Source organism: Miscanthus floridulus, chromosome 2 (assembly GCF_019320115.1).
Source record: "Miscanthus floridulus cultivar M001 chromosome 2, ASM1932011v1, whole genome shotgun sequence".
Taxonomy (NCBI): domain Eukaryota; kingdom Viridiplantae; phylum Streptophyta; class Magnoliopsida; order Poales; family Poaceae; genus Miscanthus; species Miscanthus floridulus.
In genome coordinates, this window is record NC_089581.1 from 124,430,453 (window position 1) to 124,447,086 (window position 16,634).

General features: G+C 42.3%; 1 protein-coding gene, 1 non-coding gene and 1 pseudogene across 2 annotated transcripts; all 3 read left to right on the forward strand.

Moving 5' to 3' along the window:
• The first annotated feature begins 7,069 nt into the window (after positions 1–7,069).
• LOC136529149 (uncharacterized) lies at positions 7,070–8,285 on the forward strand. Its single transcript, XM_066522219.1, has 2 exons — positions 7,070–8,085; positions 8,120–8,285. The coding sequence occupies exons 1-2, from the start codon at positions 7,070–7,072 to the stop codon at positions 8,283–8,285; spliced, it is 1,182 nt and encodes a 393-aa protein (XP_066378316.1).
• A 928-nt stretch (positions 8,286–9,213) lies between these two features.
• On the forward strand, positions 9,214–14,099 carry LOC136537003 (uncharacterized; annotated as a pseudogene).
• Positions 14,100–15,561: 1,462 nt separating this feature from the next.
• LOC136540947 (small nucleolar RNA R71) lies at positions 15,562–15,668 on the forward strand. Its single transcript, XR_010780064.1, has one exon. It is a non-coding gene; the product is annotated as a small nucleolar RNA R71 (small nucleolar RNA).
• The last annotated feature ends 966 nt before the right edge of the window (positions 15,669–16,634 follow it).

The window sequence follows — 16,634 nt, forward strand, 5'->3', positions numbered from 1 at the left end:
TGTCTTTTTTTTACTTCCTAAAGTTCTCTCGTATCTCTCATGATCCTTTTCGACCTATACTCACAGCTTTGCTCATGCGAATGGGAATTGTGTGTGTCTCTGCGTGCAGCAACTATACACTGTTCAATTTTAATACATATTAGCCAGTTGATTGAAATGAAATGAGAATAGATGGCACGACCGTTATATAAATTTCTAAACCCCCGTGTGGTTGAGGTGACAGCTTAGCAAGGAGTACGTTCCCTTATGACACAATGGCACGTTTGCTAGTCTACGTATATATAAGTATAAGACCCCGTTCGGTTTACCCCATATTCAGCTTGTTCGGTTTGTTTTTTTAGTCGGAACAGTATTTTTCTCTCACAACAATTCAGCCGGAACAGTGTTTTTCAGCCAGTTTCGACCAAGATTCAGACCAGCGAACGGGGCCGTAAGCTTCCATAAAACTTGGTCTATCTTTATATGTTTTTGGATGCTAAAGGAAATAACGAAGTCAGACAGCTTAAAAATAAGAAGAGAGAGAGAGAAAACATCCAAGGGTTGAAATCAAGACCGGCTCCGTTTGGCACAGCTCAGCTTCACTAGTGAAGTTGTTTTTGAAGGAAGATCAAGAATAGAGCTTGATTTCCTTCGCAGCCGGGTTCTACTTGTTCTACAAATGGGGAGTGGACTACAAAGGACTCAATGAGAGTGTCACACTCGCGATCTACCACATGGCCCGGAGTGTAGAGTGTATCCGCAGGTAAACAATATTGAAGCACCACGCTTACATAATGTTGACTACTTAACTCACTTGAGTATTGAGCTAAGCATTTTGCGAACATATGCATAAATTCATTATCAATCATGACTATATCAAAGTATACTACCAAATTAACCTAGGAACATAGTAAATAAAAACATATTATTGAAGTAGCATAAAGTCATAAAATATAGAGGGATACAATGGCTTTACCAACCTCCAGACGAAGAATCCAGAATCCTGAGCGAAAGTCCAACTCCACTTGAATCTTGCTAGCTAGCCTATACTATAACTTCAAGAATTGGAGCTCTATTCTCTTCTCTCTCGACACCCTAATTTTTGATCTGATAATTGAATTGAAGACAGATGCCTTAGGGAGGGGGAAGGGGTTGATATATAAAGGCCGGAGCATCAATTCTGCACCATTGGATCAAACTGACTTGAAAGAACGACGTGGATGCAATCTAGGAGGCGGTGGAGAACCGACGTTCGAAGCTGGGCTAACTTGTGGGGACAGGGGGCCGGTCGGCCTCCCCACCTGTCATCCTCCCGCAGTCTGCTTCAGGGGTTGGCTTTTGGTGATCTCTGTAACCTTCTAGTGCTCTTTCCGTCGCGGATAATTACGATTTAATTTGACGATTTGATCCACTTTGACATTTTTCTTGATAAACCCTGCTGAAAACACAGATTCACCAAAACTCGTGGAAATTATCGGTTTAAACCCCTAAGTCTATGTTGGTGATCATTTTCATGCATTTATTCAAGTTATGTTGACGGTTCTTGATAGATGATAACTACCGTCAACAAACTCCCCTAAGCTTAACCTTTGCTCGTCCCAAAGTAATGCCAAAACTTAACAATGGATCAGGAGTTTTAAGATTTTCAAAATATTAATGCAACTCCTCAAAAGTACACATATGTTCAAACAAGAATTCTCTTCTAGATTAGAACAAACTAATTTGGCTTTCAAATTTACCCATATTACCTTCAACCATGGGGCTTTTTGTCCTTCACTTGGGTCTTGAGCAATTAAAAGACAGAATAATCAAGTCAAGCACTGTGTCTCAATTTCTTTGTTCAACTATTACTATGGAGTTTTTGCAAATTTTCAAAATAAAACTCAGAGTTTGCATTGTATGACACTCTTAAGTCTCTCAAAATATGTGGTATTTGTGGATCCTCACTAAGGCAATAGTGATGTTATGCCTCATAGGAGTGGAAATAACATGAAAGAGCATACTTGCAATGCATGTATTGTAAAGTCAAACCTCGGATCCAAAGAGAGTTGAGTTATACAATCAAATCAAGATGTGCATGTGTGTGGAATATATGGTGGATATATATGGTGGCTAGCTTAATTCTACTATGCTCCTTAAAAAGTTATCTCTCTTTTGAACTTGGAAATAACACATTTGCAAGAAAACATGAGATATCTTATTCATCTCGTTTTTTGGCCGACATCTAACTACCCATTGTTTTCAATATCTTGGACACTCGTCCATTTTTTTCAATCCTCTTTATCTTTTTATTTTTTATATATAAATAACTCTTTGCATAGCCCATGCCTCTTCTCTGCAACAAACTTTTGAGAGATAGCAACAAAATCTTTGGAGCATTTATTTAGTAGATATCCTATCAAACATGTTTTTGGCATTTACTCTCAGTGTAGGAGTAAAACATTTTTGGATGGATCTAGATAGAATGCATGTTTTTGCGCCTACTCTAGTGCAGGAGTAGTGCATATGTGGATGGTGTGTACGTGATCTTGATTTTAAGAACATGACAAACCTCTCATAAGGGTCAACAAAGCTTGACAAAACTCAATGTAAAACAAGTAGCATATGCGAGTGGAAGTCTTCCTAGCCTAAATATCATGTTTGGCTCTGGTAGAAATTCAAGCTTTGTCATACAGGAACTCATCATGTTGTATTTTTATGTTTTTCAAAAGAAATATTTAGAATTTTAGTATCACTTAGAACAAGATAAATAGCAGCTCGGACCTTCTCATATCATATCCGTCAATTACCTAGACTTAGATCAATCATATACTACCCACGAGTTTCAAGTTCAGAGCAAATTCTTATGTTAAAACAATCTTATCCAAAACTCAGGAGAATTCATGGCTGAAAAGTAGGTACTTGAAAGGAATTACAACAGAGCAACTATTCATCATTTCCATTGTGAGAGATCATCTTCCAGTTCTTTTTCATTTATTTAGCTCTTAAAAACAGGAACTTTAAAGCAAATTTTTTACACACTCTTTTTGTTTGGTTTTCATTTTTTAGATCACACCTTACTAATATATATAAAAGACAAATTTTGATTTTGTTTTTAACTATGCATTTTTTAAAATATGTATAGTAAAAACAAACTCAAAAATAAATAAAAGGAAAGAAGTACTAGAAAAAAAGAAGACTTACCTTAGATAAATGGGGGGGTCCTCCTCCCCCAAGTTGGGTGTTGCTGCAATCATTCAGAATGGCGGGTCAAAGTTGAGCTTCTAGAACAAGTAGTTCCAGTTCTCATTATCATGTTCCTGGTTCTGCTGGATGTTGGCGATGGCATCTTCCATGTTCGCCTGCCACTGAGAGTGCTAGTGCAAGGTGTTGTGAATGTCATGTTGTGTTTCTTCAATGGTGGTCAGCCTAGTGTCGAGGTGGGAATGATCCATCTGCTGGTCAAGGTAGCCCATCTGCTGATCATGATAGCCATGGGCAGAGAAAGACATACATCCTTCCTGGTGGCCGCTTGAGACTTCTTCATAGTACTATGGCTGGTAGTTGTGGAAGTTCCCTTCTTGCTAGTGCTCACTCGAAGCCTGCTGCCAAGAGCCTTTCTCACTCTTCGTAATTCCAACAATACTTCTTCTAAGGAACTTGGAGTTTGGAATTTCGAACTTGGGAGGCTGGATTGTGAATGTGTTTGAGGCCGAGAGCAACCAAGAAGGGTGGCCATTTATAGGCGGTGCAGCAGCAGGCTGGCTAACCAAGTGGTGGGGTTGGCCAGCCCCCCTTGGGCCCTCTTGGGTTGGCTCTCCACCAGATGGTGCCTTGCTTCGTGCTTAAGTAAAATATCTGCTCTTTTGATGGAGATGCACTCAGAAATGGCCGGTGGAGATGGTGATGGAAGTGATGGGTGGTGGTTGAGTGGGTCTCAAGCATCTCCTATGTGTCCTGGTTGCCTGTATTTCTACCATATACACATGTATATATATGCAATGCAAAAATATTTTATGATACTATGAAATATAAAAAGATGAATGGATGGTATTTTTAAAATTTTATGCCTCCATGGTAAATATCCTTACAGCCTTTTACATTCCATAAAGATTATTTACATGGGGTTTGAATTTTATAATGCCATTATGACATCCGGCCCAGTTTGGAATTTGGCCCATAGTGACCCATATGCAAGTTAATGAGATATTGTGGAGAGTTTAGTCCCACCTTGGTTGTTAAAGGTAGGATAGACCAACATATAAGGCTTCTAGAGTCAATCCCACAATCCACGGGTTAATCCTTTTACGCGAAGCGATGACGAAAGCGTAAGTGGGATGGTGGTAGGTGTGGTTTGCTCAGTGTGCAGAGTGGATCTGAGTCGTTTGGACTCTGGGGCGTTACAAATGGTATTAGAGCCGACCTTCATGGCCACGGGCGTGTGCAGGCCAGGGGCGCGGACATGGGGTTCATTGTGCGTGTAGGCCCTACGGGGTGCACGGCATGGCACATGTACCGGCACTGGGCGCACGGTTGCGTGTGCTAAAAGGAAACGTACCTGGTCATCGTTTGCCCAGTTGTGAGTGTGTTGGGCCGACATGGACGTCGGTTCCTCTGAGGGGGTGTATGTGACATCCGGCCCAGTTTAGAATTTGGCCCATAGTGGCCCATATGCAAGTTAATGAGATATTGTGGAGAGTTTAGTCCCACCTTGGTTGTTAAAGATTGGGATAGACCAATATATAAGGGTTCTAGAGTCCATCCCATCATCCCTGGGTTAATCCTTTTATGCGAAGCAAGGACGAAAGCGTATGTGGGATGGTGGTAGGTGTGGTTTGCTCAGCGTGCAGAGTGGATCTGAGCCGTTTAGACCCTGGGGCGTTACAGCCATGGTGAAAAGATTTTTACTTTATTTTTCCAAATGCAATGCAAATGTAGAAAAATAAATATGCTAAGGTAAAAGTAAAAAGTAAATATGGATAACTACCGATTTTACCTCCCGATGAGGGTTCACAATTTTAAGTCCGCCGAATCGGACTTCTCTAGTTTTTATTCATTTTTCGGGTGCATCAGTCGGTTCCGGAGATGGAGACCCTGATGGTTGCACTAGCTTCTCTTGCCACTCTAATTTAGAGCATTGTTTCGGTCTTGACTTACAGGCGAATCGCTCATCCTTCTTATTAATATGGAATTTGATTTCTCTAGCTCCAACATCAATGTGTGTATTTGTAGTGCTCAGGAAAGGTCTCCCAAGAACGAGAGATGTCTTCATGTCTTCCTGCATGTCAAGCACTATAAAATCTACTAGAACAAAGAAGTTTCTTATTTTTAACGGAATATTTTTAGCGATTCCTGCAGGGTAGCAAACTGATTGGTTGGTTAGTTGTAGGCACATCAATTTTGGCGTGCCTGTTGAGTAGTTGAGCTTGTCGAAAACCTTCTTGGGCATGACACTGACGCTGGCGCCAAGGTCGCATAGTGCATGCTCAAAATTCTAGTTTCTGATTGAACAATTATTAGTGGGACATCCCAGATCCTTCTTCTTCACAGGTGATGTATTAAGGATGGACGTACTACACTCCTCTGTTAACTTGATTACTTCAGTGGTAGGCAATGGTCTCTTATTATTCAGAATGCCTATGAGATATTTCGCATATGTAGGTACCTATATGGCATCTAGCAGAGGAGTATTGATATATAACTTTTGAATTACCTCTACAAACTTACCAAACTACTCATCCATTTTAGCCCTTCGATTTCTACGTGGAAACGGTAGGAGGGTGGTATCATGGTAGTATTGCATCATCTCCTGTGTGCTTGTGGTTTAGATTCTTCTTTTTCTTCCTCTCATATTGCTGCTGGTGTCTTACTCATCCTTGTCAGATATGGCAGATCACGAGTAGACTTACCACCTCTTGTGGTTATGGCGTTGACCTTTTCAAGGTTAGTGGCAAAAGGCAGAGCAGCGATCAACTAGGCTAACTCTAATTCTATCTTTTTATTATAGCTAAGTTGGTCTTTTATAGCGGAAGAAAAACTATCCATTTTAGTATTTATGTTTTCTAGGACCTTATCATTAGAAGCAAGCTTTTTAGAAATATTCTCATTAATCTTACACTACAAGAAACCTTGTAATTTATGACGAAATTTTTGTGACAATTTCTGAGAACGTCGTTAACTGTCACAATCTATGACGATTTACATTTTCCCGTCACGAATCTGTCAGAGTGGATATGAGGCCCGTAATATAGTGACGTTTTATCAGTTTCGTCACAAAGCGGCCCAAAACCTGTGACGTTATGATGAATTCGTCACGAATTGTTCCAAAACCTACGACGTAATAATAAATTCGTCACAAATTGTTCCAAAATCTGGGCGTTCTAATAAATTCGTCGCCATTTTCAGTCCACATCATCATGTCACGTCGCCGCTCCGCCACGTCAGCCGGCCATGTATTCTGGCTACACGTCGCTGCTCCCCCACGTCAACACGCTTGGCTTGGGCTGCTAGGCCTACACGCTCGGCTTGGGCCTGCAGGCCTGTGGGTTAATGGCAAAAAAGAATTGCTGCAACCGGAAATCGAACCCGAGACCTCGCGGACGAACAAAACCTGCCTTACCACTAGGCTACTAGTTCATTTGAGTTTTGGTATTGGACTATTTCCTTTTATACACAGAGAGTTGCGGCCAAGCTAAAATAGCTAAAGCAGATGGATCGAGAGATTCACATGCGTCGCGCTGTGCCGTCCCTGACTCCTGCGCCGCGCCGTCCCCGCTTCCACCTGCGCCGCGCCGCGCCGTCCCCGCCTCCACCTACGCTGCGCCGCGCCGTCCCCGCCTCCACCTGCACCACGACGCGCCGTCCCCGACTCTAGCTGCGGCGCGCCGCGCCGTCCCCGCATCCTGCTACGCCGCCGTCCCCGCATCCTGCTGCGCCATTGTTGAGTGTCCACGGTATGTATGTGCCGGTCGCCATTGTTGAGTGTTTCTTTCGACTTGGTGTAGATGTACTTGTTCATTTTGGTTGCTGTGATATGGATGAACAGATAGATCGAACTTGGGTGCATAGAAAATTGTTTTCCCCTAAATACATTGCTGGTGTGAAAGAATTTATGAGCTTCGTTCACGGAAAATTCAGTGAGAATGTTGAAATTTTGTGCCCATGTGGTAGATGCCTTAATCAGAAATACATGAATCAGGCTGGAGTGAAGAAGCACATATTGATGAATGGAATGGACAGTACTTACACTCGATGGATTCATCATGGAGAGAACTTGGATGCAGATGTTATTGATGATCCTATTCATGTGCATGATGTAGAAGATTGTTCCCTACATGATGTAGAACTAACAGAGGATGACAATTATAGTGTTGATCCTTTAGAAGCGGTTTTAGGAGACCTGCACACTGCAGAAGAACAAACAAGACATGATGGACAAATTGACGAAGGTAATGCAGACCATCAGGATCAAGATTCATTTTTCAAAATGGCCATGAGAGAGGCAAAGCGTCAGCTTTATCCTGGTTGTGCCAAATTTTCAAGGTTCTCCTTTGTGGTGAGGCTCCTTCATATGAAGTCATTATATAGGATAAGCAATTCTGCTTTTTCTGCAGTAAAGAAGCTATTGGCTGAGGCGTTCCCGGAATGCAATACACTCCCAAAATCATATAATGATGCAAAGAGTCTTCTTCAAGAATTAGGTCTCGGATATGAATCAATACATGTGTGCTACAATAATTGTGTGCTGTTCAGAAAGAAATATGCCAATTATGATAATTGCTTTGTTTGTGGTCTCTCAAGATGGAAAGATGCAGAAAGGAAGAAGATACCTCAGAAAGTGTTGCGGTATTTTCCATTGGCACCTAGGTTAAAAAGGATGTTTGCAACCAAAGAAGCATCAGAAGAAGCACGATGGCACAAGTTCAAGCGGCAGCCCAATGAGACGGAAATGAGGCACCCAGCTGACGGCGAGGCATGGCAACATTTCGACCGAGTATATCCAAATTTTGCAAAAGATCCAAGAAACCTTAGACTTGGACTTGCTACTGATGGGTTCAATCCTTTTTCAGAACAGAACTCAAGATACAGCATGTGGCCTGTACTTGTTGTGCCATACAACCTTCCACCCTGGGCATGCATGCAGGAGTCAAACTTCATGATGGTGGGCATGCATGCAGGAGTCAAACTTCATGATGGCTTTGCTTATTCCAGGACCTAAATCACCAGGGAAGGACTTTGATGTATTTTTAGAGCCTCTTATAGAAGATTTACTTGAACTTTGGAAGGGTGTGCGTACTTATGATGCTAATACTCTGCCAAACATTTAGCCTTCGTGCTGCAGTTATGTGGTGCATCCATGACTACCCAGCTTTGAGTACTCTTCCAGCTCCAGGTTCCTGTCAACTGCTACATTAACTTCATTGATGAGGGAAGCTACATTTTCTTCTTCTTTTTTCACACGTCCTTCAAGATAGGCTATCATCTTTGCCATTTCCTTGGTCTCTTTCTGGGCAAGGATGCACGTAGGGCACACCTGAAACAATACAAATGCAAGACAGGTGCTCAGCTATATTATGCAGGCAGTGACTATCACAATACAGCACAGGGATATGGTGGCAGAGCCATTTCCTATTAACACGCCAGAGAAACCCACACAAAAAGGCTGAGCCGCATCCCCTGATCAAAACTGAGGCTCTATATTAATTCTTTATCGATCGGGACGTAATAACGCTTATCTCTCTAATTAAGGCAGTAATGAAACGATGACAAGTATGTCAATAAATCCAATATAAACAAGCAACACCCAAATGAGAAGCCATTGATAGAAGGTAATAAGAACAGCTACGTTTTCAGTACCAGTACCGAGTATTTGTCATTGATAACTCACTAAGGCCTTGTTCGGTTCCCACAAATCCTGGCCAGAACGATTCCTGGCATGCGGTTTCTTTCAATATTTTCTATAGAGCGGGAACTATTCCTAGCCAAGAACGGCCAGGAATGGCGTAACCGAACGCCGCCTAAATTGTCGTCGGCCTCCTTGCCGAAATCCTCGAAGCTCTCCTCGTCAAGGATGATCAATTCCTTGGCCTTTCCTCTACCACCCGCCGGCTCCTTCCTGACCTCGAACACAGCAAGTTCGGAGTCGTCGGAGCTCTCGCCGCCCTTGGCTTGCCGATGGAGCTCTTGTCGCCCTTGGCTTGGCATCCCGTCCCTAGCCGCTGCACCACGCGTGCACGGACGACGCGCGGGGGACGGATGCCACCCTTTGCTCGCGCGGAGGACGACGCCACCCTAGGCTTGACGATGTCCTTGATGCGTTGGAAGCGCCCCTTCTCGTCGCGCGGCTGTTTGGAGTTGAATCCGGCCATCTCGTCGGAGTGGGAGGGGGGAGATGGGGGCGCGCTCGGCTCGGTGGAGGAGGAGAAGATGTAGGCGCGCCGGCGGAGGAGGGGGAGATGGGGGCGTGGCGGCGGAGGAGGGGGGAGATGGGGGCGGCGCACCGGAAGAGGAGGGGGAGGGAGTAGACGGCGCCGGCGCAAAGGATGATGAGGGGGAGGCCAAGGGATGGGGGCGCACCGGAATTTTCTAGATGAAGGAAGGGTCGGTTAGGCACTTCTAAGGGAACAAATACAATGTTTTATCACTAGCAATCGAATATACTTTATTAGCTCAATGGTTAGGCACTAACTTGGGACGGCGCTGGCCGCGGTTCGAATCTTTATTGGAGGCACTAACATTGGGACATATGTAAGAAATAGTGCGTATTTTTATTTACTTGGGACGGTGCAAATTTTCGAATCTTACTGGAGGGACAAATAGTTGAACTTAGGATTACTTTCAATTAGAGCATAGAAATTCAATTAAATGATGGAAAAGTACCAAATCTATTGACAAATTATTCAAACTCCTACATGAGAACTTTTTGATGAAATTATGGAAACAAATTGAAGCTAAATTTAAATGTAAAGTGGGAAGCTAAATTACGTAAAATGAAGCTAAATTATGTAAATTCCTGGCAAGAGGGCCTCTTCTCCCGTCCATGGGCTGAATTTAGTCGGCCCAATGCCACCAGCCCCAAATTTTTCGCACAGTGAATTCATGCTAATACCCTCCTATTCCAAAAATCCCACTACATTCATTAGGGTATATCTGTAATCTCCTCAAATCACCCGCGGCGCCCTAATTCCAAACCTATCTCCTTCTCTCTCCCACCGCCCACAAACCAATCTCCCAGCTTCTCTCTCCCCTCAGCCGGCGCGCATCGTCTCCTGCACAGCCGGCGCGCCCCCATCTCCCAGCTTCTCTCTCCCACCGCCTACCTACGCCGCAGCGCCCCCATCTCCTCCTCCTCCGTCGAGGGACGCGCGCCTCCGCTGTCTCCCATCTCGTCCTCCGCCGACCGCCGAGGGCCGAGGGCTGTCCTCCTCCGCCAAGGGCTGCACTCCACCGCCGAGGGCCTCCCCCATCTCCTCCTCTACCGACCGCCGAGGGCCGCGCGCCTCCGCCTCCGCCTCCGCCGAGGGCAACCCTAACCCTAGCCGCCACCAAGCCATGCCGACGAAGGGTCATCCGAAGAAAACAAAAGCACTTGGGACGCCAGGTATATGTGCTCATGTCCACGTTGGTTGCTCATGTCCTCGTTGGTTAATTACCTGTAGTTCTTACTACTTCTGTTCATCACACATGTTTGCTAGTCGCTTCTTTCATGTCACCAATTGTTTAGTATCATGTTGCCTCTAGTTATTTACTGGTTTCATTATTTGTGATTGTAAACTTGTTTAGTATCATGCTATTTACTTGTTACCTATAGTTATTTACTGCTATTATGTCCACGTTGGTGTTGCTCATGTCCTCGTTGGTTACCTGTAGTTATTTACTGGTTTAATTATGTGTGATTGTTTAGTTTATCATGACTGCTACATATACAGTTTACCATGACTGCTTCATATGTAATTACCTAGCTAACTCTTTATTTTACCCAAATGCTCACTTCCACACCTGTAAAACATTCATGTGAAGTATCAAGCTTAACTTTCACAATCGATGCCATGTCCTTGAGATCTTAATGTACAAATGTTTTGAATTTGGTATGAAACCTGTGCTCGTTCTGTTAGTATTCTGAATCTCAATGTTGTGAGTTTAAATATGTCAATTAGTTTAAATCAGAATGTTCTATTAGTGCTATAGATATATGTCAATGAGTGCTGCAATATTTTTATTTTGTTGCATACTAAGTTTACAAAGGGTTGGTCACTGATCATTTTTTTTCTCTTGTTACATTGCACCTTCGTAGCACCGCTCCATCCGTACGAAGAGTTGCGGCTCCGACAATGCATGAGGAACAGTGCAAAGCTACAGCAACTTGGCCTTATTCCTTCCAATCCCTTTTGTGGAAGCACAACACCAAATTCTCAAGACAAGAACAAGACAAAACAGAGAAATAGAGAAGATTCTGAATCTAACTATGAACCAGATTCAGTTGATGATGACATTGCTAAGGTGAGAATTCTTCCATCTTGTCAGGGCTTATGTTGCTGTCTTTTTGTTAATGCAATATAATTATCTCGAAATTCTATTCACTAATCAATGCTCCCATTTCTACAAGGGCTCAGATGCAACACCTACTAGAGTCAAGTTTCACTCTCGTAAGAGAGTGTATGCATCAGTTGCCCCAACTACTACAAGTCCAAAGTCAAACAAAACCTTTTCCCAGCCTGATGCAAGTGTTAAACCAAGTGACATCCATGTGGCACCTCCACAGGCTAGTCTTGCACCAAGTGACATTCATGTGGCACCTCCATCACGCCCTGATGTGAGCCAAGCTGTTGAACCAGCTGTTGATGCTTAAGGTTAGTTCTACTACCTTTTTTCATTCTCCAATGCCTTTGATTTCCTGTCGAATGCAATCTTACTCCTTTTCTGCTATTTTTATATGATGGAGCTGATGCCATTCTGCCAGGTGGTGGTCACAACAATTTGCCCAATGAAGGTGAGCCTTTCAAACTATCATTCAAATGCCTTTGATTGCATGATGAATGTGTTCTTACTAACTGTCATTTTTAGATGCTTTTGGCTTGTATGATGACAACAACACCATGGATGACACAACTGATGCCATTGCCCAACCTGTTGGTGGCAACCCAAGCACCAATGAAGGTGTTTGTTCCTCTACCATGTTATTCCATATTCAATATTGCATTACAACTTTGGTTGGTGTATGTTAATTGCATTTTCAATGATCATCTACAACCAGGACGACAAGAGCGAAGGAAGCGAGGAGTTAATATGGGACATGGTCTCCACAGGATCAACCGGTCTCATCGAGGCAAGCTGCCAATTGTCATACCAGAAGGAAATATCAGGCCCTTGGTACCTCTTGTTGCTGCAAAGTTTGCAAGTGAATGCAACATTGCAGTCAGGAACCATGTACCTGTGCTCACGCATTGGAAGAAGTACAAGAAATGCCCTGCAGTGATTGATACTTTTTTGGGAATACTTCGTGTAAGTACATTCTCCAAGGCCTTTCTCCATCTCCCTATTTTGAACCATGCATGCATACTACCCTACTGCCTAGTAAATAAAAATACGCACTATTTCTTACATATGTCCTTCCATCTAAATAGGCAAAGTTCGACATTGACACAAATGATGATGTGGTTAAACATGGTTGCCTTGAAATGATGAAGTCTGCAGTTTGCCAACAACAACACAAGCTGAAGCAACAATTTTTTGATCATATTCCACTCCATTTGGTTCAAAAAACTTCTCCTATGAAATCAACAAGTAATGAAGATTGGATTGAGCTTGTGGAATTATGGAAGACTCCCAAAAAATGGTATGTTTTGCCCAAAAACGAACTCCTGCTCTCTACATTATACTTTGCCACTTCTCTAACATGTATTCTGTATGAGATGTAGGTGGCATGTCAGAAGAACAAAGACAACCGAGGCAACGTTTCTTTACATCAAACAACCGGCTCCCGTAGCTACCCAGTTTTTGTAGAAAATTTGGTAAGTTAGCAATGTTGATGTTTTGCCATGTTAACTGCATTTCCATTGTCATGTTGCTGTCATGTCTTAGAAAATTGTGATGAGTTCAGATCAGATCCACACTTGTGAAACATTCGTGTTAAGTATCAAGCATAACTTTACAATCTGTGCCTTGATATCTTAAATGTGTCAACGAGTTTAAATCTGGTTGTAGCATAACTTTACAATCTGCGCAGACCTAATTTCATGCTATCTTGGGCCCATTTTCTGTATGCTGAGCTTGTAGCACTTGTAGCACTTTTCTGTATGTTGAGCTTGTAGCACTTGTAGCTCCATTTGACTGCCCAAATCTGATTTCATGCTATCTTGGGCATATTTTCTAATATGAATGCCTATAAATGGAATGATGGTTCTGTACTTCATAAATTATATGTTTAGCTGTTAATTTCTGACCGTATTGGTCTCTTTCAAGTATTTGTTTTGTCAAGTGTTTCCATTCACATCCATCTTTCTGACCATAAATGATAACTGAATGCTCCATGGGTTGCTTACTACAGCAAGTAAATGATAACTGAATGTTTCTTTGAAATGTCATAATTTCAGGGAAATGAGTGTGAGGATGAGGATCAGGAACCTGGTGCATTTGATTTGTTCAAATTGTGCCACTACAGCAAGAAAAAGAAAGGCTTCGAACCTGCTGTCCAATCAGTTATTGTAAGTCTATTCACTAATGGTGTTATTTTTTGGATAATTTCAAGTGCCTCGTGATCCTAAATCATATTTTCTACTTGATTGATAGACTGAAATGGAAAGCCAGATGGTTGCGCAACCACAAGAAGGTGAACAACCAAGTCTAAGGCTCAGGTTGTAGCTGATGTGCTTCAGCGTAACAACAAAAAGAGCATGTTTCTTCAGAATGTGGGGATGCAGACTAAGCGACCAAGGTTGACTGCACAACTAGAAATGGAGAAGAGGGACAATGTTGAGCTTCGATTGATTGTCAGCAACCAGCGCGCACAAGTGGAAGACCTGTCAAAACAACTACTGGAAAATGAGCAGATAAGGATAAGAGACAAAGAAGAGATGAGCAAAAAGCAAGCTGAGTTGGAGGCCAAGTTTGAGTTATTTTTTGGTCAAAATCGAGCTGGCTAACTGTTGGGGTTGTTTGTTTATGCTTTTGATATCTGGATTTTGGTTTTTTGGTCGCTATTGGTTTTTTGGGTCAAAATCATAACTGTTACTGGTTGTTTGGGCTGATTGGTTGATATTACTGTTACTAGTTGGTTTGGCTGAATCATTACTGTAATTTTCCATTGAATGGTTGATATAATATTATTGTGATATGTGGGCTGAAATGTTGATTGTCATATGTGGGCTGAAATGCTGATTGTGATGTGGGCTGAAATGGTGATTTTGATGTGGGCTCAAATTGTATTTAGTGGGCTCTAGCTTGTTTTGTGGGTTCCATATGTGGGCTGAAAATTGGCCCAATTTAGTAAATGGTACGTCATCAGCCATGTCACCTGCCATGTCATCACGAATGTCGAGTCAGCTGCCACGTCAGACGACACATCACTTGCCATGTCATCACAAATGACACATCACCTGCCACGTCAGACGCCACGTTACCGGCCACGTCATCACGAATGACACATCACCTACCATGTCAGCTTCCACTCAGTCGCCATGTCACCTGCCACATCATCACGAATAACACGTCAGCTGCCACGTCACATGCCACGTCACCTGTCATGTCATCACGAATGACACATCACTTGCCACGTCAGCGTCCAGCTCAGCTTCCATGTCATCATACACATCAAATCGCCATCCACGTGGACAACAATCTATGACGTCTATTTTTGTCACAAAACAATGGACTTGGGCTAGGCTGCACGGGCCTGAGAATGATTTGTGACAGTTTAAAATCGTCATAGATTGTGCTGATCTGTGATGAAAATGAAGAAAACGTCACGAGCGTTAATCTGTGACGCTCAATACATGACGTTATAAAAAATCATCATAGATGCAGTTTTATGACGGGTTTTTAGCAATTTGTGACAATTTTGGTCCGTCACAAATGACAAGGTTTTTTGTAGTGTTAGCATATTCTAAGATTAGATCTCTTAAGGATGGTTGTTTAGGATTAGAAGAATTATAGTAATTGTCTGGGTACTTATCTTGGTAATTTGACCGTTGTTGTCGTTGCCCCCATCCTTGTCTCTGTTGTTGTGGATTATTGATGACAATGTTTGCATCCTCTTGATATTTGGGGAAATTAACCCCCAAATATTCTCCACATGTGTTTTGGGCATTATAAACATCTTGAATAGTTTGACGATCCTTCTTGTAATTGGCTCACTGTTCAAGCCAATTCAATAGTATGTCCATCTTGGTTGAAAGTGCACACACCTTTTCTGGTAGTTCTTCGCCCTTATTGTATGCTTGAATATTGCATTGTGACCAGCCTTGATTAGGGGCTAACTTTTCCATAAGAGTTTTAGCTTTTTCAAGGGTGAGTGACATGAATGCTCCCCCAGCAGTAGCATTAAGTTGTTCATGAGCTTTCTAAATTAATCCATGGTAGAAACCTTGCATGAGCAACCAATCTTCCATCCCATGATGAGAACAATCTGAAATGTATTCTTGAAAATGTTCCCATGGTTCTAGAATGGTTTCGTCTTTCTACTGTTAGAAGCTGAAATTTTTTTTTCTCAAGGCATTGGTCTTGCCTATAGAGAAAAACTCTGCTAGGAAGGCCTTCGAACACTTTGCTCATGTGTTGATGTCTTCTTTATTGGTGTAGAACCACTGCTTCACCTTTCCCATTAGCGAGAATGGAAAGAGGAGTAGTATGATATCTTGAGCAACGCCCTTTATAACGATTGTGCTACTAATCTTTAGGAAATTCTAGAGATGATCACTAGCATCTTCATGCACTTTTTCACTAAATGGGGTAGCTTGCACCATGTTGATGAGTCTTGGCTTGAGCTCAAACTCAAAGTTGTTGGTTTTGAGTGTTGGTCTAGTGTGAATATTATCAGTGCTTGAAGCAGAGAATTCTTGTAGTGTCTTGTCAGCCATAGCTAAAGAAACTGGTGTTAAGCTTCCTCTTGATTAATTTTGATTCTGATTGATGGAGATTGTTGGTGAATCACAACCAATCCTGCAATGCCCTGTATAAGATATGAACAAAGATAAACAAGGGTAAGCCTGATAAAGTAGAGGTGCTTAGTTATGATTTTATCAATAAGTATTTATTTGATCAATTCTCTTAGCCTTGTGCTCCTCCCCAGCAACGGCATCAGAAATGCTTGTTGACATTTCTTAGCATCACTTTTTTACTAAGTTGTCATCCCTAGCAATGATGCTAGAAATGCGTGTTGGTAATTATTGATAACACTTGTAAATTTATATATGTTAAGTATCCGCAAGCGCACAGATAATATATCATTGTAGCATTTTACTCGGGAGTATACCAGGTATCGTTATTTATATTTTTCACAGGGAGGAGCGATGGGGTGGCTAGAGATATTGACAAATATGCATACTTATGATAAAATCATTAAATCAACTCTCATGCTTCTATGGGGGTAAGCCAAATGATAAATAAATGATAAGTGTAAGACATTGATAATATTTCAGAGATAGAAATAGATACTCATAAATATAGTATGGCTAGGTAGG

What these genes read in the sequence shown, in the direction of transcription:
- LOC136529149 (XM_066522219.1), top strand. Translation starts at nt 7,070, where the DNA reads ATGAGCTTCGTTCACGGAAAATTCAGTGAGAATGTTGAAATTTTGTGC. An exon ending in GTGCCATACAACCTTCCACC is followed by an intron (nt 8,086 to 8,119) that starts CTGGGCATGCAT and finishes AACTTCATGATG; the next exon opens with GTGGGCATGCATGCAGGAGT.